The sequence below is a fragment of the Oncorhynchus gorbuscha genome, linkage group LG25 (genome assembly GCF_021184085.1).
Source record: "Oncorhynchus gorbuscha isolate QuinsamMale2020 ecotype Even-year linkage group LG25, OgorEven_v1.0, whole genome shotgun sequence".
NCBI classification, from domain to species: domain Eukaryota; kingdom Metazoa; phylum Chordata; class Actinopteri; order Salmoniformes; family Salmonidae; genus Oncorhynchus; species Oncorhynchus gorbuscha.
Window position 1 is genome coordinate 35946336 of NC_060197.1, and position 27806 is coordinate 35974141.

Consider the following 27806-nt stretch of genomic DNA (forward strand, 5'->3'; position numbering starts at 1 on the left):
CTCCAAAACCGGCATTAAAAAGCCAGACTACGGTTTGCAACTGCACATGGGGACAGAGATCGTACTTTTTGGAGAAATGTTTGGTCTGATGAAACAAAAATAGAACTGTTTGGCCATAATGACCATTGTTATATTTGGAGGACAAAGGGAGTCTTGCAAGCCGAAGAATACCATCCCAACCGTGAAGCACGTGGGTGGCAGCATCATGTTGTAGGGGTGCTTTGCTGCAGCAGGGACTTGTGCACTTCACAAACTAGATGTTATCATGAGGCAGGAAAAGGATGTGGATATATTGAAGCAACATCTCAAGACATTAGTCAGGAAGTTAAAGCCTTGTCGCAACTGGGTCTTCCAAATGGACAATGACCACAATCATACTTCCAAAGTTGTGGCAAATTGGCTTAAGGACGACAACAGTCATGGTATTGGAGTGGCCATCGCAAAGCCCTGACCTCAATCCTATAGAAAATGTGTGGGCAGAACTGAAAGAGCGTGTGCGAGCAAGGAGGCCTACAAACTGACTCAGTTACACCAGCTCTGTCAGGAGGAATGGGCCAAAATTCACCCAACTTATTGTGGGAAGCTTGTGGAAGGCTACCTCAAACATTTGACCTAAGTTAAACAATATAAAGGCAATGCTTCCAAATACTAATTGAGTGTAAGTAAACCTCTGACCCACTGGGAATGTGATATAAGAAATAATAGCTGAAATAAATAATCCTCTCTACTATTATTCTGACAATTCACATTCTTAAAATAAAGTGGTGATCTTAACTGACCTAAGACAGGGAATTTTTACTAGGATTAAATTTCAGGACTTGTGAAAGCCAAATACATTTAAATTCATGTTAAGGTGTACGTAAACTTTTGAATTCAACTGTACATCTTGGTGGGGCAAACAAAAATGTGGGGATGCATGCCACTACACTACACGGCACTAAACAATACATTAATTCCACTATAACAGTGCCAAACGGTGCCCACAAACTGTTAGGGCTGACATAAAGCTGTCCCAACACCTTACATACCATTGCTACCTGGCTATCAGCGGAGCTTTGTCTGGCAGCGAAACAATTCATTCAGCCTCATTTACTGCCTTAAAAAAAACATAGCTGATATGGCTGACTCGCTTAAACAAATGTAGTTTCTACTGACAATTGAGATTTACAAACTATGGCATAAGAGGACAACAAACAGATAGGAGGCCATCCGTAATTTAAATTAAGACATTAATGCTAGGACGGACGTAGCCATAACTATTTTTTCAGCACTTTTGAAATATACAGCGACAGAATTCAGAACATGAGCCGCTGTTAGTGTTCTCCCTGTACACCAAATCAGAACCGTAGGATAAATAAAGGGGACATATAAGCAGACAATGAAAGCTCTTACAATATTCAATGATTACATTTCTCTAAAACAGGTTATAGGCTACATGTGCACCACCAAGTCAGAACAGTAGGTGAAATTAAGAGGGGAAAATAGTCTAATTAATTAGGGTGAGGCACATGGGCTACTAACAGTTTACTACACAACATACACTTAATATTATTTCCTTAGCTTCAGTATGCATATTACATGATTTATGCAGCAGCATACAATACATTGTTGGGCTCCTCTTGTTGTGCTGTGCTCACTTGAACAGGAAGGTGGTACAGCTGTCCTTCACAGGCAAATTTTGACATCAGTCTGGCATTCTCTGATTTTTATAGTGCTTTCAAGACAACTGGGAACTTGGGGGAAAAAAGTTTGAATCATGACAGCTGTGATCTATTTATTTCGTATATATTTTTAATCTCAATTTCCATCTACAGACTGAACATACTCTCCTGCAACCCGCCTCACCCAATGTGGTACGGATCTGCTATTTATTTTTTTAACCTTTAGAACCGGAACCCCCATCAGAAGCTAGCCAGCTACTACCTAGTAATCAGTTAACGGTGATGACCGCTAACAGTGGTTAACTCGGCCATCAGCCAGCCTCAGTCCGGTCAGTTCCTGCCAGTCTGCACAACGCTTTATCAACCCAGAGCATATCGATCGGACTGCTTTTTCTCTACCACATCTCCGGATTCCTACAGCAAGCTCTGAAACTTTTACACCGGATCATCGCAGCAAGCTTGCTGCTATCCAAGTGGCTACTCCTGGCCAACAACTCTGTCCCGAAGCAAGCACCATTTAGCCTGGAGCTTAGCCTCGAGCTAGGCCCATCTCCCGGCTAGCCGAAGAGGTCCATCAGCCAAGTCCGAGGGGGGTTTCAATAGGCTCTTCGGTTGCGAGGCCCATCTGCTAGCCTGCTAGCCCCTGCCCGCTAGCTGTTTGAATCGCTGTGTCTCCAGCTCGGCTAGCAAATCACTGGACCCTATGATCACTCAGCTACACATGCCTCTCCCTAATGTCAATATGCCTTGTCTATTGCTGTTTTGGTTAGTGGTTATTCACATCCTACCATACCCTTGTCTGTACATTATACCTTGAATCTATTCTTCCACACACAGAAATCTGCTCCTTTTACTCTCTGTTCCGAACGCACTAGACGACCAGCTCTTAGACTTTAGCTGTACCCTTATCCTTCTCCTCTGGTGATGTAGAGGTTAACCCATGCCCTGCAGCCCCTAGCTCCACTTCCATTCCCCAGGCGATCTCATTTGTTGACTTCTTTAACCGTAAAAGCCTTGGTTTCATGCATGTTAACTAGAGGTCGACCGACTATGATTTTTCAACGCCGATACTGATTATTGGAGGACCAAAAAAAGCCTTTATTTGTTTTGTTTTTTGTAATAATGACAATTACAACAATACTCAATGAACACTTTTTAAATTTTTTAATAAAATCAATTTAGCCTCAAATAAATAATGAAACATGTTCAATTTGTTTTAAATAATGCAAAAACAAAGTGTTGGAGAAGAAAGTGCAATATGTACCATGTAAGAAAGCTAATATTTCAGTTCCTTGCTCAGAACATGAGAACATATGAAAGCTGGTGGTTCCTTTTAACATGAGTCTTCAATATTCCCAGGTAAGAAGTTTTCGGTTGTAGTTATTATACGACTAATTCTCTCTATACGACTTGTATTTCATAGACCTTTGACTATTGGATGTTCTTATAGACACTTTTTAGTATTGCCAGTAACAGTATAGCTTCCATCCCTCTCCTCGCCGCTACCTGGGCTCGAACCAGGAACACATCAACAACAGCCACCCTCGAAGCAGCGTTACCCATGCAGAGCAAGGGGAACAACTACTCCAAGTCTCAGAGTGAGTGACATTTGAAACGCTATTAGCGCGCAACCCGCTAACTAGCTAGCCATTTCACATCGGTTACACCAGCCTAATCTCGTGAGTTGATAGGCTTGAAGTCATAAACAGCGCAATGCTTGAAGCATTGCGTAGAGCTGCTGGCAAAACACACAAAAGTGCTGTTTGAATGAATGCTTACGACACTGCTGCTGCCTACCATCGCTCAGTCAGACTGCTCTATCAAATCATAGACTTAATTATAATATAATACACAGAAATACGAGCCATGGGTCATTAATATAGTCGAATCCGGAAACTATAATTTACAAAACAAAACGTTTATTCTTTCAGTGAAATACGGAACCGTTACGTATTTTATCTAACGGATGGCATCCTTAAGTCTAAATATTGCTGTTACATTGCACAACATTTAATGTTATGTCATAATTACGTAAAATTCTGGCAAATTAGTTCGCAACGAGCCAGGCGGCCCAAACTGTTGCATATACCCTGACTCTGGTAGCAATGAACTTTTCCTTTGGCTGCCTTTCCTTCCAGTTCTCTGATGCCAATGACTGGAACTAATTGCAAAAATCCCTGAAGCTAGAGTCTTATATCTCCCTCTAACTTTAAGCATCAGCTTCCAGAGCAGCTTACCGATCACTTTACCTGTACACAGCCAATCTGTAAATGGCACACCAAACTACCTCATCTCCCTATTATTACTTATCCTCTTGCTCTTTTGCACCCCAGTATTTCTACTTGCACATCTCACTCCAGTGTTAATGCTAAATTGTAATTATTTTGCCTTTTTGGCCTATTTATTGCGTTACCTCCCAACTCTTCTACATTTGCACACACTGTACATAGATTTTTCTATTGTGTTATCGACTGTACGTTTGTAACTCTTGTTTTTGTTGCACTTCTTGGCTTTATCTTGGCCAGGTCGCAGTTGTAAATGAGAACTTGTTCTCAACTGGCCTACCTGGTTAAATAAAGGTGAAATAATTATGGAAAAAATAGAGGCCTGAGTTCCCGACCACTCAAAGTGTATTTTCCCAGTTGGAGCCCATTTTTTTGAGTTCCCAGTTGTCTTGAACTCACTGAAGTCAGATTTCACAGTTCTGAGTAAAAACATTTTTGAGTGTGGCAGAAAGCATGCTGGCATGACAGCATGGCCAATGTTGATTTTTAAAAATAATTTTAAGTTTGGAAAAGAGACCCTTAAACCGATAATTGGGACCACACACCCACTCCACTGAATAGCAGGCTAGTGATCGCTATGCAATCCTTGCAGTTAGCCACTGATTCCTTCCAAATCACTCATTTTTCAATTTGCGATTTCCAATTTGTTGTGTAATGTTTATTTCCAATGGCCTGTGATACTAATTCAATGAAAATAGTGCCTTAGTCTTCCAGTAAAGTAGCTAGCAGACCAAACCATGTGGCTACAATTTGGTTAGTCTATAACAATTATATGACTTAATTGCTATGAATAGTGAATGTCACTTGAAATTTGGACATTTTTAATACCGCCTTAGGGCGTGGCACGAACAAACGACAGACTTCGGCCAATGATCGTGGAAAACGAGTTATGTGCAGGCCAAGAGCCAATCAACCGCCAGCAATAGGCTGCGATTCACTTGCGTGGAATCTGTAGCTGCTGCATGTGCAAGCGAGCAAGTAGTAGGAAGTGCGTGTCGAGTAGAGTTGAAGCAAACTCTGGTTGAAGTAGCGAACATTGGCGTCGATGTGGATCAATATTACTCGCGGATAAATTACTCAACCATACCATAGTTGTGAGGTGGGGTTGTACTATAGGCTACACTTCAAGCTTTCCCGGCGGCATCTGGGAGGGAGAGAGTGCTGTGGCTTACTGGTTTTGCCGGGGACGAAACGGCGTGGGTTAGCTACGGTGGGCCTTGCCTGGGTATATGATTTACCAGCTAGCTAGATAGCGACTTCAAATAAAATAAAGTGTTGTTAACCAACACTAGCTAACAACTTGCACGTTTTTTCGCTGCGAGTAGCAATTTGACAGCCTACTGGGCGCATCCTGATCCGAAGCTGCTTGGAGTATCACTCACACTAGCTAACGTTACAGTAGCTAAATGGGTGAGTAATCAACATCTGATTCATAACGTCATTCAGTTGTCTTTTAACGTCAATATGAAATAGACAGACGTCGACATAGAAGCCCACAAATGCCATACCATGCCAGGGTAGGGTATTATAATTAGCCAAGCTAACGTTAAACTAGCAGAAGCATTTCCTTTGGGAGCATCAAACTAGAAGACCGCACTTGGTGGCTCTAGCTTTAGATTCAAAGGAGTAACGTGAGGTGGGGTGAACATAGAGAACGGGCAGCTAGCGGTTCACATGCCCATCGTAGCGTATACTTGTCAGACCGAGAATCGCATTATGTAACACGGGTCATTGCTAGACAGAACCTGAATTTGACAGCCATAAGCTGCTGTAATTTTTGGAGACGAGCTGCGTTTGTTTCAGTTTGAGACTCCTTGTAAAACGTGTGGATTTTTTTTCATTGATTCCTCAACTATGTATTATTTAGTTAACCACATGCACTGCATACATGTTATGACAGCCATACTACTTGTTTACTAACATCAGTGGACTAAACTGTCTACAGCGCAGATGTGTATCATCCATCTTACACTGTTACGCAATAGGCCTATGCACACACCGTTTTATATTGCTGTCCTTCTGGGGACCAAAATTGATTCCATCCTATTTTTCGAACTGTAAACCTAACTCCTATGCATAAAATAGAATTTTTCCTTATATGGGACCTGCAAAATGTCCCCACTTGTCTGAATTGTCCATGTTTTACTATCCTTGTGAGGAACTTTGGTACCCACAGGATAGTTAAGCAAAAACACAGAGACAGACTGACAAATCAAAATGTTCATGGCCACTCTTAGTAATTGTGTGCTTGACATTTGGTAAGAAATGCGCTGACTGAGGATGCTATCTCTTGGTGTAATGTACTTACTCCCATTTTAACCCGAATAAATTATTTCTAGTGACTTGCTTTGGACTGTTTCGGAGGATGTACTGTACTCTTGTCACATCAGGGTTTTTGACTACTCCAGAATTCTAGGGTATATGTTGAGCCTCCATTGCTGTACAAGGTGCAATCATACGGTACTAGCCTATGTGATTCAGCAGAAAGGAGGTCAGATGAACCCATCCATCCACAAACATAGTATCTCTATAGGACAGGGGTGCTCCAGCTAAGCAGAAACACTTATCATGGTCATTCCACCAAATTAGTACCTTTTTTAGCATCCCTTTTGATATTTTAAGTAAAATTGTGCACCAATATTAAATTTTAAAAGCTGTTATATTGAACGAAGTGCCCTTTACATAGACCACATGGAACATCAAATCTGAGTGGCCAAAATTCTGCATTTTGGCATGTCCTTCTGTGTGCCCTCTGACTTCTAGGAAGATTTTACCATTGTAAAACTCTCGTTGATTTGACAGTCATTTCTGAAGATTGTTATTGATTTAGTGATTCATTTATTCGCACAACGTCTGTCCTTCATTTTAAGTTCAACCCTGTTCTGTGAACTGAATTCTCATTTTAGTATGGTGAAACTATTCCTTAATTTTTCTTTTTCATAAGTCATTGAACATGTAATAGTCAAATCATAGTATAAAACTCAGATGATCTGGTATTATACTTTTTGGCAATTTTCTGGTGGAAAACTGAGCAGGTAGATCATAATGTCAACCCTGTAACCCGTAGATAGACAGGCAATTTAAAAACAAAAAAAACTGTCAGTTCTGTACTTACCCACAGTTAGATTAACTTGTGGATACCATTTCTATGTCTCTGCTTGCAGTTTGAAGAGAGGTAGTTTGGCAACTGGTTGTCTACAGGTATAGTGTAGCATGCGTTAACTTCCTTCACACTGCGTGCAGAAATATAAGCATCCATGGTATCCACGTTTTTTAAAAACTTAATTTTTTGTTTGTTTTATCCGACTATGGATAGTTTGCATTCAATTGCCCCTTCCTGTTGCACACAGTAAGCTTCCATTCCCCCTGTCACAAGAAGGTTTAAGGCTAATTTACTGGCCCATTGCAGCCGTTTTGTCTCTATATCAAATTATTTCTGGGTAATAATTAAGTACTTATTGTTTTCAATTAAAATGGTTTAAAAAAAAATCTTCTTGACAAAGAGCAATTTCTCAAGCAAGAATTTAGCTAGAACTGTCGGAGTGGTCTGAGTGGGGAGGTGGAAACTGAAAATGAGCTGTTATTGACAGATTTTTAGAACTAACGAATTAATCGGCTGGTGATGTCACCAGGCATGCTAAACCTCCATCCCACCAAAACAGGTTTACATTTCAGGAAGTCTTTTAAAGCAGCTCTTACACTAAAAGGGGCATCATCCTCACAATTTCACAGTATTATTCCAACCACAGTGTGGAAATGTGTATATAAAACACTGGAAAATATGTTTTTGACTGCACTTTTAAGATAATCTCCAACCTTGTTCGTCAACCTTGTTTCTTTATTTGGCACGCGTTGGGTACAGTTGAAGTCGGAAGTTTACATACACCTTGGCCAACTACATTTGAACTCAGTTTCTTCACAATTCTTAACATTTAATCCTAGTAAAAATTCCCTGTCTTAGGATCACCACTTTATTTTAACAATGTGAAATGTCAGAATAATATAATTATTTATTTAAGCTTTTATTTCTTTCATCACATTCCCAGTGGGTCAGAAGTTTACATACACTATCTGGTAGCATTGCCTTTTAAATTATTTAACTTAGGTCAAACGTTACAGGTAGCCTTCCACAAACTTCCCACAATAAGTTGGGTGAATTTTGTCCCATTCCTCCTGACAGCTGGTGTAACTTGAGTCTGGTTTATAGGCCTCCTTGCTCGCACACGCTTTTCCAGTTCTGCCCACAAATGTTCTATAGAATTGAGGTCAGGGCTTTGTGATGGCCACTCCAATGCAAATTGTTGTCCTTAAGCCATTTTGCCACAACTTTGGAAGTATGCTTGCGTCATTGTCCATTTGGAAGACCCATTTACTACCAAGCCTTAACTTCCTGACTGATGTCTTGAGATGTTGCTTCAATATATCCACATAATTTTCCTACCTCATGATGCCATCTATTTTGTGAAGTGCACCAGTTCCTCCTGCAACAAAGCACCCCCACAACATGATGCTGCCACCCTCGTGCTTCATGGTTGGGATGGTATTCTTCGGCTTGCAAGCCTTCCTTTGTCCTCCAAATATAACAATGGTCATTATGGCCAAACAGTTCTATTTTTGTTTCATCAGACCAGAGAACGTTTCCCCAAAAAGTACAATCTTTGTCCCCATGTGCAGTTGCAAACTGTAGTCTGGCTTTTTAATGCCGGTTTTGGAGCAGTGGCTGCTTCCTTGCTGAGCGGCCTTTCAGATTACGTCGATATAGGACTCGTTTTACTGTGGATATAGATACTTTTGTTCCTGTTTCCTCCAGCATCTTTACGAGGTCCTTTGCTGTTGTTCTGGGATTGATTTGCACTTTTCGCACCAAAGCACGTTCATCTCTAGGAGACAGAATGCGTCTCCTTCCTGAGCGGTATGACTGCTGCGTGGTCCAATGGTGTTTATATTTGCATACTATTGTTTGTACAGATGAACGTGGTACGTTAAGGCGTTTGGAAAGTGCTCCCAAGGATGAACCAGACATGTGGAGGTCTACAATATATATTTTTTGATGTCTTGGCTGAATTTCTTCAGATTATTTCATGATGTCAAGCAAAGAGGCACTGAGTTTGAAGGTCGGCCTTGAAATACATCCACAGGTACACCTCCAATTGACTCAAATGATGTCAATTAGCCAATCAGAAGCTTCTAACACCATAACATCATTTTCTGGAATTTTCCAAGCGGTTAAAGGCACAGTCAACTTAGTGTACATAAATCGGTCGACCTCTAGTCAGAAGTTTATGATTTTTCAACATCGATACCGATTATTGGAGGACCAGAAATGCCGATTTACAAATAAGTTTTTATTAAATTTTTTTATAATGACAATTACAACAATACTGAATTAACACTTAATATAATACATCAATAAAATAAATTTAGCCTCAAGTAGATAATGAAACATGTTAAATTTGGTTTAAATATTGCAAAAAGTGTTGGAGAAGAACGTAAAAGTGCAATATGTGCTATGTAAGAAAGCTAACGTTTCAGTTCCTTGCTCAGAACATGAGAACATATGAAAGCTGGTGGTTCCTTTTAACATGAGTCTTCAATATTTCCAGGTAAGAAGTTTTAGGTTGTAGTTATTATAGGAATTATAGGACTATTTCCCTCTATACCATTTGTATTTCATTAACCTTTGACTATTGGATGTTCTTATAGGCACTTTATTGCCAGTGGAACAGTATAGCCGTCCCTCTCCTCGCTCGAACCAGCAACAACGACAACAGCCACCACATCGAAGCAGCGTTACCCATGAGAGTGATGAGTGATGTTTGAAACGCTATTAGCACGCGCTAACTAGCCAGCCATTTCACTTCGGTCACACCAGCCTCATCTCGGAGTTGATAGGTTAAGTCATAAACACCGCAATGCTTGACGCACAAAAGTGCTGTTTGAATGAATGTTTACGTGCCTGCTTCTGGCTTGGCTTACTGCATTTGCACTTCTGACCCACTGAAATTGTGAAATAGTGAGTTGTTATAAGTGTTGGAACAATGATTTGTCATGCAAAGTAGATGTCATAAAAGACTTACCTAAACTATAGTTTGTTAACAAGAAATTTGTTGAGTGGTTGAAAAATGAGTTTTAATGACTCCAACCTAAGTGTATGTTTACTTCTGATGGGAAAACATGTTTTTTTATTAAGTTGAACATGCACTCTTTATAACAATGTTGGATGAGGTTACATGACCAAAAATGTACTCATTTCGTTGAATCACCCATTAATCCTTTTGATTTAAGTAGATGATGAGTAGAATCGTCAGTAGGCTATCTCAACTCCTTGGAACAGAAAGAGGCCTAATGCTTATGGAGGATTGACTGGCCCTGGTCATGTCTTTATGCAAACATTGCCTGTGTGTTTTATGATGTGTTATGGGAACACCTGACTCAGGCCTCATTGGCTATAAGGAGGGACCCTGACATACCATAATCTGAAAGGCAAGAAAAATCCATTATAGAATGGAGGCCAGCCTGGAAAATGAAAGTCTCGTTTGACTGGTTTTAAAATGTCATACGATTGAATCCTAATCCTCACTGCACACAGGAGAACATCTGCGGGATGGGGAACGTCAGGGTCTTTGCTTTCTGTCTCTGTGTGTCACCGCACCTCCTCTTGGCCCCGTGCAGCCCAGAATCCAATTAGCTGAGCACTGTAACAGCTCCAGACACCAAAATCTCTCAATTATTAGTTGGCCCAGCATACCAGGTGTACTGTCTAGACACAGAGAATGTCCATTACGATAAGGACCCATCAAAGTACTGGCGGATCCCAACATGACTTGAACTCATTCATATTTAATTGACATGTTGGTGTTTACCCAGTGAGTATGTTGACGCAGTCGTAATCGTTTGATACCCGCTGCCTAGAGCTGGGACAATAAACATTTTAGGCGCTGGCCACTTATCGTGGACATTTTGCTGATATCGTTCATTATGAAAAATAACCTATAGTACATTACTAGAGAAATGTGAAGTTTGAAATGAAATGCGTTTGCTAATATGGGTGATTATGAACTTAATGTTCAATTTAGCGTTATGAAAATAGATACTTTTTTTATGCAAAATAGATTTTTGTCCCTATTGCCCAGCTCTACCGCTGCCATGTGTCGGCTGTGCCCGAGGTTGTGGAGCTCCTCAGGGATGAGTTGTACATCCGCTCATGTCCTGATTTATACTAGGGCTCACCACTGTATGACCACTGGACTGTCTATCATAGTGTTGTCTAGAGCTACCATTTGAGAGGGAGAATGAGGAAGGGAAGTGATGATGCAGCACAGAGCTGTGTGCATTCTTATTTGGTCTGAGGAGCCAAAAGGCTGAGATAGTCGGGGGGGAAATCTTAAATTACAAAAATGATGCATGTTTTCAGGACAATTTATCATGTCATGGGTCTCCCTTGACTTTGTAATACTGTTTGAGACACTCCGATAGCGTAAGAACAAATCATAAGCCATGGCAAAAAAAATTTGAATTGAAGGAAATTGGCTTTAAAATGGCATAATTGTCTCCGCGGCCAAGAGATGTAAAAAAAATATATATAATTGTCAGTTGCCGACTGTGCCCAATACCACGACCCTGCCACGCCTCCCAGCTAAGCCCCATTTTGACCCAGAAACAATCCTGCTGTCTGCTACCTTTTGTCTGTCTTGCTGTGTAGTAACACTACTAAAACAGTGATTATAGACTACTTGTTTTGAGACACATTTTTATTCAGAATTCACAAAATCATGGATGGCGGATTTAGTTTCGCCTCATGTCTTCTCGTATACTGTTTTATTGTGTGATATGACTTGTGGGTTGCTCTATACTGTATGGCCCAAGGTAGTTGTGGTCAAATTTAACATCCAGCCACAGTGTGATTTAAAAACGTTGAATAGCATAGGCTACCTTAGACCGAGGAGTAATTTGACAGGTTAGGACGAGTGCTCATTCACTTTTTCCCCTCCTCTCCCAGCAGATAACCTGAGCGAAGCGTTGAAGAAGCTGAAGCTAGCCTCAGCGGACAGCGCCACAGACAGTGTGGAGAGCTGCCTGGACTGCTTGCTCAAAGCACTGGCCCACAACAGTAAGTTTGACCCTCACTCCTCAGAGTAAGTGAAATACACAGTACAGGATGGAGGAAATAGAGAGCCTAGTTAGACTATTTGGAGAACAAAAAAACATTCTAGTAACCAGGCTCACATTGTTTTCGTACAAGGCCTAAGAGAATATCTCAGTCAGTGTTATTCACAAACCAGTCTGTCCTCCTTCGTTTGGGAAACAACCAATATGGCTGAGAATTGCCAGTGACTTCACAATACAATATTATCACGATACTTAAGTGCCGATACGGTATGTATCGCGATTCTATATGTTTTACGATTCGATACTCTGATTTGATTGCGATTCGATGTTCCAAACATATTGATCACCATGTCTGCTGCAGAGGGAAAATGGAGAGGCAGGAGAACAAGTTTTGATCAGTCATGGAAATAAAAGTCTTTGAGGATGATGCCCCTTCTAGTCTCTTTTGGCACAAGTGATGAACGTGCAATAGTCTGTTTGGGTGAGGAGATGGCCAAGAAAACCAAAAGACACACACTTTTGCCGATGCTACCTTTAGCCTAATAGTACAAATCCAAGTGACGGTAATAATCAGTTCATTGGTTAACCCTGCAGGTCTAAGGTCTTAGATCACAACATCTACTAAGCTAACATATGGAATTGTTTTAAGATGGTCATAAAATGTACTGTTTAAGCTAGATATTTTATCTTTTTTTCAATGAAACATTGAATTTGAGCATTACTGCTATACCCATAGAAACGGCTTGAATTACACATTTGTATATGACAAAACACAGTCAAAATGTATTGTAATGAATATGGTTTTGAAGTGTCTGTCCTATGTCTGAGAGAGATAAGACAACTCTGCCACTTTTAGACCCGTTTGGTTACTTAATTTGTGGCACTTTTACCCCCTATGCACGTGATGCTATTTTTACAGCCTGGTACCAGGTTACCTTCAGACTACTCCCCTTAAGCTTGTGTGCGTCGTAGAGAAAAATAACTGACACCTTTGTGTGTGTGTGTGAGAGTCTCCCCTTTGTAACTCAAACGGTTCTGGTTTTAAAGACCATTTCCTTGTCTGGAGCCTCTTGTGTAGAAAAACAGCTTTTAGAAGCCTCATGTCATGGAATAGGCACACACGCACACGTTATAATGGCGGAAAGAGGGGATTGAGTTGCAGCCGCTACAAGAAACGGTAACTTGCATAGGGAGCTTTTCAACATGTCACGTGTGACGCCTAGGGGCGGCCGGTTGCCTAGGGGTTGCCTAGGGGCGGCCGGTTGCCGGAAGGTTACTAACCGGAAGGTTGCTAGATCAAATCCCCGAGCTGCCAAGGAAAAAACTGTCGTTCTGCCCCTGAACAAGGCAGTTAACCCACTGTTCCTACGCTGTCATTGTAAATAAGAATTTGTTCTTCACTGACTTGCCCAGTTAAATAAATGTAAAATAAAAAAATCCAAAATTGGCTAAGAGGTTAATAATAATTTCAGGGCTGCACTGTCGTCCCGCTGGTAGTTTGATTTATATGGGCCATTTTCTGGAGCTTGGTTTAGGATGATCATAAATAACCCCAAAAATGGAATGACCTGGATGGGAAGGGATTAACTGACTCTCCTTGCCCAACTCACCCTATGGCTCTTTTTCAATGAATCCTTCCTCAATTCCCTACAGTCTTTCTACTTTCCTCTTTCTCAAAAAGCATTTGAAGGTGAGATGGGGATACCTTGGATCTTCTCCAATATGGTTGAAAGGGCCAAGGGGATAGGATGCAAGGAATCAATGAAAGACAAATTGAGATGGAGCCCTTGTCTTTTTTCTCAACTGTTCACCTCCTTTCTCCCCTCTTCCTCCTAGATGCTAATGCCAGTGAGAAGGTCCAGGAGATGGGCGTTCTCTCCCTGCTTCCCACCCTGCTGGCCCCACAGTCCTCCTGCACCCCCAAAGTAGCCAACATCATAGCTGAGGTGGCCAAAAATGGTGAGGCTCCCCCACTTGGTTTCTCCACACCTCATCTCATCCTCCCCAGGAAACACAATTCTCCTCATCTTGTCTGTATACCATTTATTTTTATTTTTTAAACGTTTTATTATATTCTCAGCTTTGTGTGTCTGTCATACAGTGGCGGTTTAGCATACATCTGTATTTCTCATTTAATTGTCATTATCTTAATTTTGTTATTTTAATGGGATTGTGATTTTATCTAGTTGTGGGCTGATGGTGAAGTTTATGGATGATTCTCTTAAAGACGATCAATCTTAGACAGTCACTTATGGGTGATTATTCTATAGATGTTCGCTGTGTAGCCTAGCTTGTGGTCTAGTCCCTGTGCTCATTTCTGTTTGTTCACTCCAGTCCCCATAAGCAATTCTGCCTTTACCCATTCCAACGGCAACAGATGGCTTCAGTCTCTCTAACAGAAGGCAACATAGGAGACCTGTCTGCTGGTGTTGCCATCCGTCTTGCTTTCCTAGACGGTAGTCGTTTTCACACAACGTCAGCACAGTGAATCATGCATGTACTTCCTGCCATACTGTAGCTTGATCAAGGGGAAATGCACAGCAGTGAGTGGCTCGTTTTGAGATTCAGGAACTCGTAAGATCTAGTTGAGATTAGGTTGGTTGATTCGTTCTAACCTCTAAGGCATTCATAACGCTCACAGACTCACTTACTTAATAGACATGAAATAACATCTGCATTGTGCCCTATTTAAAGCTTTATACTAAGGTTGAGATTGGGCATTCAAATAAGTTGATGGCTTCTTGACGCTCCAATTGTAGAGAAGTCACACATTTTCTTGGCCACATGTTGGACTCAAGCAGTCTTCCATTAGCAATGTGGCAGATTACAGTATGCAGGCCTCTCAATTTGCATACTGCAGTTACAGCAACAACTGGGCCATACTAAGTGCTTTTAGAGTAATTTATGAGTGGGTTTCAGGGAAGGCAGGCGCAGAGTTGAAAGGAAGTGACTTGGGAGTTGGGGGTAGACAAGTCTAACATAATGAATGGATCGCTGCCTGCTGATGTGCCAGCCTGAGACTTGGCACCGACCCGCTGGCATTTTATCTGTCAGAGGCCCCGGAATTGTCTATGCCCAGTCCAGTGGAAGGCTTACTGTGTGAAAGATACTGGACTAAAATAACCTTTTTCTTGCATACCTGAGTGTTTTTAAGCACTTTTATTTAAAACCTAGTCAGTATTATATGAAGGTTATCTGTATTTGGCAGAACTTTAGGGCTGCCTTAAATGTATTTCTGACAAAGATCCAGAGTTGTTTCATCCAGAGTTTAACTTAAAAAAATATGCGTTCATATAAAAATGGTCAAATGTGGATGCACTTAGGACGCATCCAGTCTTCCATTGACTAATCAATTTGAATTTGGCACACACAGTATATTTCTGAGCAGATTGGAGGTTATAGTGAAATCCATTTCAATTCCAGTCAAACCAGCAAACTAACTGAAACGCATTCTCTGAATAACTGGTCCACTTTTCAGTCAATTTCAACTTGATTTTAAATTTCATCTCCTTAATCGAGACATAATGGACCATGAAGGTAGGAGTAGGGTGAAGTTTCCCCCTAGACACAGATCATGGGGCGGCAGGGTAGCCTAGTGGTTAGAGCGTTGGACTAGTAACCGGAAGGTTGCAAGTTCAAATCCCTGAGCAGACAAGGTACAAATCTGTCGTTCTGCCCCTGAACGGGCAGTTAACCCACTGTTCCTAGGCCGTCATTGAAAATAAGAATTTGTTCTTAACTGACTTGCCTAGTTAAATAAAGGTAAATAAAAATGGGTCATTTAAAAAAAAATCCCCCACTAATGTGTAAGATTGGGGATGGAGAAGTGTATCCCAGGTCTGTACGGTTGGTAAACTTCACCCTGGAGCCTAATTGCTAATCCTGACTGCTTCCTCTCCCCTCCAGAGTTCATGCGGAGCCCCTGTGTGGAGGCAGGCCTCATCCCTCCCCTGGTGCAGCTGCTCCACTCGAAGGACCAGGAGGTGCTGCTGCAGACAGGCCGCGCCCTGGGCAACATCTGCTATGACAGCCGTAAGTTCATCCTGCTATAGGTCTCCCTCTCAAAGGCTTCTCTTACACATTTCGTGTAGGTTTCCTTTAAACATTTGTCATAGGCCAGTTGGAAAAGGACCCGGAATCGGTGTCTATGGGTTCCACCATAATTATTATAATTTATGGGAAGGGGAGGTCAACTTTTATAAGAAAGGGGGATTGCATCTTGCCTAGGTGTAATTCTAGGGGAAGTACTGAATCGACTTTTCCTTTCAACTGGCCCTCCTCTCTTCCCTCTCCCCTCCCAGAGGTGCTGAATTGCATCATGCAGGGGAAACGGGTGTCAGAGGATTCTAAACCGACTGTTAGCATTATCTGCTCTTTTTGATGACATTGGTCTGCTGAAAATCTGTTTAGTCTTAGTTCATCATAATATAATGCGATATAACCTGTTTCTCATCTGGATATATTGGAGGCGAGGAATACTCTGGCCAGCTGTAAATTGGAATACTCTGGCCAGCTGTAAATTGGAATACTCTGGCCAGCTGTAAATTGGAATACTCTGGCCAGCTGTAAATTGGAATACTCTGGCCAGCTGTAAATTGGAATACTCTGGCCAGCTGTAAATTGGAATACTCTGGCCAGCTGTAAATTGGAATACTCTGGCCAGCTGTAAATTGGAATACTCTGAGGTCACTACCAGTATGATATTGTCTGTGCTTCACTCCATTATCAATATGAAATCCATATTTCATCTGTGGACTAGCAAGAGGCTTCGCTAGGCAACTCTCTCACTATTGTCCCGTGTGGCTGTTGGTATAGCATGGTGCTTGCAATGCCAGGGTTGTGGGTTCAATTCCCACGGGGGACCAGTGCGAAAATGTATGCACTGAATACTGTAAGTCGCTCTGGATAAGGGCATCTGCTAAATGACTAAAATGTCAAATGTACTATTGAGAATTTCTGTCCATTTCAAGAGGCGACGGAGTGGCAGTCATAATCATTCTAGCCCAGAGCTCCTGCCACATTTCTTTCCCCAGACAGACACCTCAGAGACCTATGTCTGTCACACAAGGGTAGAACTGCTTACAATCACTTCCCCCGATGCCTCTAGAATAAAAAAAAATGTAGGTGACTTAATCAAGAGTTGTCGTGAATTCATTTGAGGAGAAAATGTCATTGTCGGGTTTTGCTGAGTGGTTAGTGGTCTGTGTTGGGTCGAGGCCTTAATGGCAGCTGTTGTTTCAGGGGCATTGTTTCCCAGATGTCTGTGGTTTGATAGAATCAGAAAGAGTTTGATTGTGGGGGCAATTGTTTGTTTTTTTGGCATGGTGGCAGAAGTGTGTGTGTGTGTGTGTGTGTGTGTCAGTCAGAGCTGCAGCTATTTTCAACTCTTAATAGGGGCACCACTGAAGAAATCAGTTTAGAGGGAGTCTGTAGCTGTCTGGTTGCTCCGGGTTCTGGCCCTTTCAAAATGTAATCAACCCAGCAACAACCCTACCACTTCAACTGCCAATTGCATTCATACAACTTCCAGACCTAGCAACAGAAAAACAGTGCCAGCATTTTGTCCGTTCTCCATTAATGCCATCCAGATTCCAGCCAGTTTTAGTCTTTCTCCCTTGCTTTCTCTTTTTTGTCTTTCTCGTGCATGCTCTCTCTCTCCAGTCTATGCACACACACACACACACACACACACACACACACACACACACACACACACACACACACACACACACACACACACACACACACACACACACACACACACACACACACACTTGCGCTCACAGTTTTTTTTTCTGTCTTCTTCTCTCTCAAATCCATCTCTCTCCCCTCCTTTCTCTTCCTGTCCATGGTCGAGTGTTAAGGAAGTGGGCAGGTGTCCCAACCAGGTTGAGGTTGGATGTGGGGGTCGTGGTTGGCTGTGGACCAGCAAGGTCGTGGTTGGCTGGTATCGGGAGACTAGAGGCGAACCAGTCTGTGCATGTCCACGAATGGGATGACTGGTCACTTAACACTTCCTCTGCCAGCAAGCCAGCTACGCTCCAGACACCCCATTCTGGCTGTCACCGCCATGCACACATAACACTGTATAATGTGTTGTGTTTCTGTGTTAAAACCGCTAGTACAGACAATGATATACTGACAAGGCCCATAACGCTTCCTCTGCTAGCTACACTCCAGACATCCCCATATAGTCTGCCGTCGTCAAGCGCACACTGTGTCTATGTTCCTGTGTTGGCTAACGCAACGCTTGTACAGACGTTTTTGTTGACTTTACGATGTCCAGCGTTGGCGTACTGTCACAGGATGTGGCTTGTAATTTTCACAAAAGGGAAATACTCTTCCATTCCTTAAATAGTGTTTATCTACTTTGACAAGGACATTATCCCCAATTCTGAGTTCTAAGAAAAGTCATTAATTCCTGGTCTGTAGTCTGGAAATTCAACCAGAATAGGATACTAAACATTAGGAACACCTTCCTAATATTGAGTTGCACACGCTTTTGCCCTCAGAACAGCCTCAATTCATCGGGGCATGGACTCTAGGTGTCGAAAGCGTTCCACATTTCTTGACACAAACCGGTGCACCTGGCACGTAGTACCGTACCCCGCATTCAAAGGCACTTAAATATTTTGTCTTGCCCATTCACCCTCTGAATGGCACTCCTACAATCCATGTCTCAAGGCTTAAACATCTTTCTTTAACCTGTCTCCTCTTAATCTACACTGATTTTGAAGTGACTTTAACAAGTGGCATCAATAAGCGATTGTTGCTTTCACCTGGTCAGTCAATGTCATGGAAAGATGTTCTTAATGTTTTGTACACTCAACGTATCTATCAGAGCACGTGGCATCCCTCCGGGCTCTGGTCTTTCATGCTACATTTTCTCTTGGCACATCAAGCACTCATTGTCTACGCGATGTCTGCAGGCAAAGGTGACGTCCTTAAAGTTCAAACCCTAACCTCAGGAGCACCAACAAATCTCCATTTTAGTTGACCACAACTAGCATTAAATGATTGTCCACCAATTAAGGCTGTATATTTTGAGTTAATCGGAAGATTTGCTGTGATTAATCGTGACTAATTGCAAATTCAGAATTTGATCAAATTGAACTGTAATTTACGATTACATTTGTAATTTTTTTTTTACGAAAAGCATTACAAGAATATTGACGTGTCTTATGTCCAAAGTAACGGTAAGCGAAATCAAGGAAAATGTATAAGGCATACTCTTTTTTTTTTTTTTACCTCAATGTCGACTTAAGACATCACATTGATTGTTTTTAGCTGTATAGATGTATTTTAGTGCGTTTTGAAAGCTTTCAGGCTACGATTAATCGCAAAAGAAAAGAGTGCACTAAAATGACAAACTGGAGTTACATGATTAACTCTGCCAGCCTTGGGTGGGCATGACCAAAAACACACTGGAATTATGTCACAACTCCCAGTTCTGTATGATTTTTGCCTCTCCTTTTCCATGTTCTGATGAATCATTATTATTTATGGTTATATTTAATTAGCATTTTTGTGATTGTGTATTTTATTTTATTTTTCACTGCTTGCTTAACTTTCTCTCTTGATTTATTTTCCAGGTTGCTTGTTGTGATTTTTGTGGTTTTTCTTTGTTGATGTCCCCCTGACCTCTTTGTTTTGCAGATGAGGGCAGGAGTGCAGTTGACCAGGCGGGAGGGGCTCAGATAGTAGCTGGACACATAAAGTCACTGTCCCAAAATACTGACCCGGACAATGGAAAGCTCTTGACTGTCTTTTGTGGCATGCTGATGAACTATAGCAATGAAAATGGTAATAACAAACTCCCCCCGGATAAACTAAATTAACCAATCTGAACAGAGTAAACTTTTTAAATAATTAATCTAAGAGATAAAGTGAGATGTTTTATTGTCACATACGCCGGCTAGGTGCAGTGAAATGTGTTGTTTTACAGGGTCAGCGATAGTATTACGGCGCCCCTGGAGGAAATTGGTGTTAAGTGCCTTGCTCAAGGGCACATCAACAGATTTTTCACTTTTCCGGCTCGGTATTCAAACCATTGACCTTTCAGTTGCTGGCCCAATGCTCTAACCGCTAGGCTACCTGCCGCCCTACTTTGGCAGTGTTGGTGACTGTACTAAACGTCATGTTGACAGCTTTTATCCAGTCTTTAAAGTGATAGTTTACTTAAAAATGAAAGTTTTGTCTGATATTTTCAGACCTCAAATGTAATTAATGGCGAAACGAGTCCACGTCCCAGGCCATCTGTTGTGCTTGTTTATGTGGACCTCCATTAGCTTTTGCAGCTCCTATATGCCTCAAATCCAAACCTATTGTTATTTCCATATAGCTGGATCTACACAACTGGGACTTTATAATAGATGGTGTAGGGGCATGGACTCATTAGCCGACTGTTTTTGAAGTCTAAAAATGTCTTGACAAATTTAGATTTTAGCCCATGTTCAAGTTTTATATTACTCAGCCTTTACTCACCATGGTGACAGGAGGTAGTGATAAAGAGGATTGTTCAATATCTGTTCCCTGGAGAGTGGTCTGTCTGCTTCAAGTCCACTTCCATTGCTTTCTATTGTATCTTGCTTGAGGCCTTGGTAATTTTCCTCTTAAAGCAGTGACTGCCTGTCCTTGTAATTGGTGGTGATGGTGTCCATACAGCTTAAACTGCAGCCATTTCTTCCCCTTTACACAGCACTCTCTTGTTTTCTAGTTAGATTGCCTATTCTCCCACAACCCTCCTTGCTAAGCCTATATGGTCTATCCAGGTGCAAGGTCCGGCGTAATCAATATGGATCACTTCTGCTGTCAACCTTCCAGCACCTGTTCCAGTTTAATTAGTCCGTGTTCCAAATGGCACCCTATTCCCTACATAGGGCACTACTTTTGACCAGAGAATAGGGTGCCATTTTGGACTCGTACATAGACTCACCATAAAATATAAATCTTTCATTCAAATGAACACATTGTTTAGAACCGTTTAACTGTGCTCGCTAATTAACTAGTCTTGTTGTGATGCAATGATTTTGCCACTGGGGATTAACAGTGACAAATTTTCCTTTGCAAGTCACTACCTTTTTAAGGGTAGACTCTGCAATATGACATCTTACACAGCAGGGGGACTTCCTGCATACAGACCATAAACAACAAATCAAATCTACCAAAACAGACACTATTGACTCTTCCCAATGTGCGTCCTCACTTGAAGCCTGCCCACATTGGGGAGAGACAATAGTCAAGTGTCAGTCTTGCCAGATTTGAAATTGGTTGTGGTCGGTAAGCAGGAAGTCACCCCACTGGGTATGATGTCATTGCTGCTGTGGAACCCTCATCAAATTGGATTACAGAAAGTTGAGTTTTGGTCTTATTTGTTCCCCAGGAGTGTATTCACTAGTGACCTCATCACAGATTCTGTGCATAAACCGAAGAATACGATTCTGCACGTAAACTGAAGAATCTGTTGCGGCGGTGTAGAATGCGTAGGATAATGAGCAGCGTTAATTCTTGTGTTTAGACCCAGAATTGCCATAGCTGATCAAATTACACAATATTTTAGTTCTGGTTTAAGCGAGATTACTAGGAACCAAACTGAAGTAAATGGGCCGAAACAGGGAGTTGTTGCTGAATTTGTCCCATAAACTGTTTATGAATTGTTCTGATGCAAAAAAATTTTGCAAAGGTTTGCATGAATGAAAACACCCCAGGCTGGTTAGTGGTGTTGTGACAGGGATGCCTGGTGAGTGTTTATGCCCCTTTCTCTACGTTCTAACCCTGATGTTCCACGACGTACTGCTCCTCTCTGAATAATGTAAATTATTAATGAATTGGCCAAGTTCTATAACTTTCTCTCCTCCGTGGGGGCAAGATGCATATCTCTTCTCCTGTACGATCTCTGACCAGTCCAAGGTCACTCACCAACTCTTTTGTCCTCCCGTTGAAAATAGACTGAGAATTTAAATGTGAGCAAAAATGTGGCGTTCAGAGGAGGTACATGCAAGTCAGCGACAACTCTTGTTCTTTGGAGCTAGGAGGATTTTCTTCGTAAACCTAATGATCTGCGATCAGATCATCAGACATTAAACAGTGCTGTGGTTACACAGAAATAGAGTTAGTAGAACGGCCATCCCCATTCAAGTCAATGTTCCACGATGTGTGGAATTCTGTTTCCATTACGTCCTGCTCAACACTGTTTTATACATGTAATTTATTAAATTAAGTTTGAATGATTTAGCACGAGGTTAGGTGTGAAATGTAGCCTAGAGTTGTTTCCAAGCCCTGTCATCGGCTACAATAAAACAAACGCTGTCTCAAATGTCACCCCTCAAAAGGCTGAAAAAGTTGATGGTTGAAAATAATACATACAAATATCGGTGAAGAGGAGAGAAACCGCCTTCTCTACGCTGAGATACGGAATCTAACACGTCAGAGTAATGGGAGTTGGTCTGCTCTGCGCACCACAGCGAGGGCCGGAGCATTTTTGCAATTACGCAATGCAAATGAGTTTGTGGCCGCCAGCGGCTCATTTCCTTCAGCTGGCTGTTTGTAAACTGTCACCACAGCTAATATAACCTTCATTAACATTGATAGAAGCTCTGCACGTCCACTGGTTTTTACAGCGTCCGTGCAAATTGACGAAATAGAAATCAATATTTTTGTGTAAATGTAAACTTTGACCCAAGTTGGTTTATGTTTCTGGAATTCGCTCTTCTCTTGTAGGTCTTCTGCTTGTGTCGAGGCCTATTGTGGATTATGGTTAGGATCTAATGTTTTGAGTGAATAACAGTTCTGGCGGATGACAATTGATGGTGGTTGTTTTTAATAAGTACCAGCAAAAAATGTCGGCTTGTATTTCAGAGAGAGCCCTTAATAATTCACTAATATAACTATTTTTCAATTGGTTTACTTCCTTTTCTCACTCACTCGCTTCCCCTCCTTCCTTCCTTCTAGCCTTTTATCGTCTACCTCTGTCTCATCACTTTCCCATTCTTCTTGTCTTTAACTTCTCCTTTTTCTTCTTGTACCCTCTCTCTCTCTCTCTCCGCCCATTTTGTCAGTATTGGTAGTCTCTTAAAGTCAACTTAATCGACTCTTTTTCTTATCTTTCCTCTCTAGGCTCTTCTAGCTGGTTTTCCAGAGCTCACTACAACCAGGGAAATACATCTGCACTCTGATATCCTGTATATGAAAAAAATATATACTGCATAGCTAGTCTACATTTAGCAAATGGTAGTTGAAATGTGCAAATTTGTTTCCTTGTTTGCATGAACTAATTTCCCTTTTTTAGAAATGGCCTTTTTATAATCCTCTTGAGACTTGATTTCAAGACGTTTGGCTTTATACATTCCATTAGCTTTTCCACTTCTAATTATATTATTGACTTATTGTGGGTGTGTGTTTTCTGGCAGAGCAAAGCTGGCAGACAGACTTTTTCATAGCCCAATGTATCTCTCTACGTTTTAGGGCTGAGACAATAGTGCCTTCATAAATTACACACACACACACACACACCAGGGTGTTTCTGTTTTAGTTAATTTACCTAACACTGCCCACCCTGATCTTTGTGGCCTTATTGTAATTCAACCTCCCAAACACTAGATGGCAGTACTCTTACCTATCCTCTGATCTCCTCTGTGTGTCCTCTCCAGACTCCTTGCAGGCCCAGCTGATCAACATGGGCGTGATCCCCACCCTGGTGAAGCTGCTGGGGCTCCACTCAGACAACACTGCTCTTACAGAGATGTGCCTCATCGCTTTCGGAAACTTGGCTGAGCTCGGTGGGTAGTGGGACATCTTAGGGCTGATCAGAGACGTCACTATGTATTTTAGGCATAAACCAAAGAAAATGTATTCTAAATTAATTCTACGGTACATTGAGTAGAATACTGCTTCCACCCCGCCATTCTGGACTTAGTTCAGCTTTATACCATGCTCTCTGGGGCCTGGGCTTTGAGCATAAAAAATGGTCAAGCCCCAATAAAAGTTGCGCTGTGGACTCTCCTGTCATTCACATATTTTCTAAGTCCATGGACAGAACTGATTCCGGTGTGTATGTCTTTAGCATGGTGCCGAATCTTTGATCGTTATCGTGCCGTACGCTCGGCATGAAAATGAATGAACACAGAAGTTGGCCTGCGCACAAACCGACTGGACCAGTCATTTCATCTTGATTTAACTTTATTTTTTTCCCGTCTCTGCAGAGTCCAGTAAGGAACAGTTTGCCTCCACAAACATCGCTGAGGAGCTGGTACGTCTGTTCCAGAAGCAGGCAGAGCACGAGAAGAAGGAGATGATCTTTGAGGTCCTGGCTCCACTCGCTGAAAATGGTAATTCAATACAACTTTTTCTTTATCCCCACAGGTGCAATTAAGACCGGCAAGTCAGGTTATAAATATTAAATATACATTACCTTCGGAAAGTATTCAGACCCCTTGACTTTTTCTACATTTGTTACGTTGCAGCCTTATTCTAAAATGATGAAATAAAATACTATCATCAGCAAGCTACACACAATAACCAATAATGACACAGCAAAAACAGGTTTTTGAATTTTTTGCAAATTTATATCAAATATAAAAACATACCTTATTTACATAAGTATTCAGGCCCTTTGCTATGAGACTTGAAATTGAGATCTGGTGCATCTTGTTTCCATTGATCATCCTTGTGATGTTTCTACAACTTGGAGTCCACCTGTTGTAAATTCAATTGATTGGACATCATTTGGAAAGGCACCCACCTGTCTATATAAGGTCCCACAGTTGACAGTGCATGTCAGAGCAAAAACCAAGCCATGAGGTCGAAGGAATTGTCCGTATAGCGCTGAGACAGGATTGTGTCGAGGCACAGATCTGGGGAAGGGTACCAAAACATTTCTGCAGTATTGAAGGTCGCCAAGAACACAGTGGCCTCCATCATTCTTAAATGGAAGAAGCTTTGAACCACCAAGACACTTCCTAGAGCCGGCCGCCCGGCCAAACTGAGCAATCGGGGGAGAAGGGCCTTGGTCAGGGAGGTGACCAAGAACATGGTGGTCACTCTGACAGAGCTCCATAGTTCCTCTGTGGAGATGGGAGAATCGTCCTGAAGGACAAGTGGCCAGACCGAAGCCGCTTCTCAGTAAAAGGCACATGACAGCCCGCTTGGAGTTTGCCAAAAGGCACCTAAAGACTCAGACCATGAGAAACGAGATTCCCTGGTCTGATTAAACCAAGATGTAACTCTTTGGCCAGAATGCCAAGCTTCATGTTTAGAGGAAACCTGGCACCATCCCTACGGTGAAGCATGGTGGTTGCAGCATCATGCTGTGGGGATGTTCTTCAGTGGCAGGGACTGGGAGACTGGTCAGGATCGAGGCAAAAGTGAATGGAGCCAAGTACAGAGATTCTTGTTGAAAACCTGCTCCTACAGAGGGCTCAGGACCTCCGACTAAGTTGACGGTTCACCTTCCAACAGGACAACGACCCTAAGCACACAGCCAAGACAACGCAAGAGTGGCTTCGGGACAAGTCTGAATGTCCTTGAGTGGCCCAGCCAGAGCCTAATCTTGAACCCGATCAAACATCTCTGGAGAGAGCTGAAAATAGCTGTGCAGCGATGCTCCCCATCCAACCTGATATATTTTGAGAGGATCTGCAGAGAAGAATTGTAGGAAGTCTCCAAATACAGGTGTACCAAACTTGTAGCATCATACCCAAGAAGATTCAAGGCTGTATCACTGCCAAAGTTACTTCAGCAAAGTACTGAGTAAAGGGTCTGAATTCTTATGTAAATGTGATAGCAGTTTTTATATATAAATTTGCACACAAACTTGACTCTGGGTTCGCGCCCAGGCTCTGTCACAGCCGGCCATGACCGGGAGGTCTGTGGGCCGACGCACAATTGGCCTAGCGTTGTCCGGGTTAGGGAGGGTTTGGCCGGTAGGCATATCCTTGTCTCATCGCGCACTAGCGACTCCTGTGGTGGGCCGGGCGCAGTGCACGCTAACCAGGTCGCCAGGTGCACGGTGTTTCCTCCGACACATTGGTGCGGCTGGCTTCCGGGTTGGATGCGCGCTGTGTTAAGTAGCAGTGCGGCTTGGTTGGGTTCTGTTTCGGGGGATGCGTGGCCTTCGATCTTCGTCTCTCCCGAGCCCGTACTGGAGTTGTAGCGATGAGACGAGATAGTAGCTATTAACAATTGGATACCACAAAATTGGTGAGAAAATGGGGTAAAAAATTTAGAAAAAGAGAACTTGTCATTATGGGGTATTGTCTGTGAATTTGATGAGGGGGAAAAAAACAAAAGCCTTATTCTAAAATGTGTCATGTAACAATGTGGATAAAGTCAAGGGGTCTGAATACTTTCTGAATGCACCATATATACAAAGTATGTGGACATCCCTTCAAATGAGTGTATTCTGCTATTTCAGCCACACCTGTTGCTGACAGGTGTATAAAATCAAGCACACAGCCATGCAATCTCAATAGACCAACAATGGCAGTAGAATGACATTATTGAAGAGCTCAGCGACTTTCAACGTGGCGCCGTCATAGGATGCTACCTTTCCATCAAGTCTGTTCGTCAATGTCTGCCCTGCTAGAGGTGCAAAACGTCTAGGAGTAACAACAGATCATTCGCAAAGTGGTAGGCCACACAAACTCACAGAATGGGGCCGCTGAAATGCGTAGCGAGTACAAATCGGCGGTAGTGAGTTTCGCAACCGAGTTCCACACTGCCTCTGGACGCAACGTCGGCACAAGAACTGTTTGTGAGGCGCTTCCTGAGATGGGTTTCCGTGGTCGAAAAGCCGCACACAAGTCTAAGATCACCATGCACAATACCAAGCTTCGGCTGGAGTGGTGTAAAGCTCACCGCCATTGGAAACTCTTTCTCTGGAGTGATGAACCACGCTTCACCATCAGAGTCTGACGGATTAATCTGGGTTTGGCAGATGCCAGGAGAATGCTACCTGCCCCAATGCGTAGTGCCAACTGTAAGGGAATAATGGTCTGGGGCTGTTTTTTCAAGGTTCGTGCTAGTCCCCTTACTTCCAGTGAAGGAAAATCTTAAAGCTACAGCATACAATGACGTTCTAGAGGATTGTGTGCTTTCAACTTTGTGGCAACAGTTTGAGGAAGGCTCTTCCCTGTTTCAGCATGACAATGCCCTGTGCACAATGCGAGGTCTATACAGAAATGGCTTGTCGAGATTGGTGTGGAAGAACTTGACCTGCCTTCACAGAGCCCTGACCTCAACCCCATCTAACACCTTTGGGATGAATTGGTACACCGACTGCAAGCCAGGTCTAATCGCCTAATGTCATTGCCTGACCTCACTAATGCGCTTGTGGCTGAATGGAAGCATGTTCCCGCAGCAATGTTCCAACATCTAGTTGAAAGCCTTCCCAGAAGAGTGAAGGCCGTTATAGCAGCAAAGGGGGGACTAACTCCATATTAGTACTGAGGATTTTGGAATGCGATGTTGGACAAGCAGGTGTCCATGTACTTTTGGTAATTTGTAAGTCGCTCTGGATAAGAGCGTCTGCTAAATGACTTAAATGTAATGTAGTGTAGCTGCGAGCAGCAATAATTGTGGTTCACAGGATGACAAAGGGAACAAGATCAGTTGGGGAACAAAGCAAGCACTCCGTGTAGGAACTCTTCCTTTATGTGCAATCAGTGAAAGCATTACCATGTTTTTCTCAATACCACAACGATGACACAAATCAAGGTTAGTCTCGTGCTGAAAAACTAGTTTTATTGGTCACATT

General features: G+C 42.3%; 1 protein-coding gene across 3 annotated transcripts in view; it reads left to right on the forward strand.

The window, feature by feature from the left end:
- The first annotated feature begins 4875 nt into the window (after positions 1-4875).
- Positions 4876-27806, forward strand: part of LOC124014355 (rap1 GTPase-GDP dissociation stimulator 1-like) — a 52441-nt gene continuing 29510 nt past the window's right edge. The window contains exons 1-7 of one of the 3 annotated variants that reach the window (XM_046329242.1): positions 4876-5356; positions 11946-12056; positions 13892-14014; positions 15962-16087; positions 19712-19858; positions 23704-23832; positions 24256-24381. In XM_046329242.1, the coding sequence (XP_046185198.1) occupies positions 5353-5356; positions 11946-12056; positions 13892-14014; positions 15962-16087; positions 19712-19858; positions 23704-23832; positions 24256-24381 (766 nt within the window). In that variant the 5' untranslated portion in view covers positions 4876-5352. The remainder of the gene's footprint in view (positions 5357-11945; positions 12057-13891; positions 14015-15961; positions 16088-19711; positions 19859-23703; positions 23833-24255; positions 24382-27806) is intronic. The other 2 variants (XM_046329243.1, XM_046329244.1) reach the window with 2 other exon arrangements.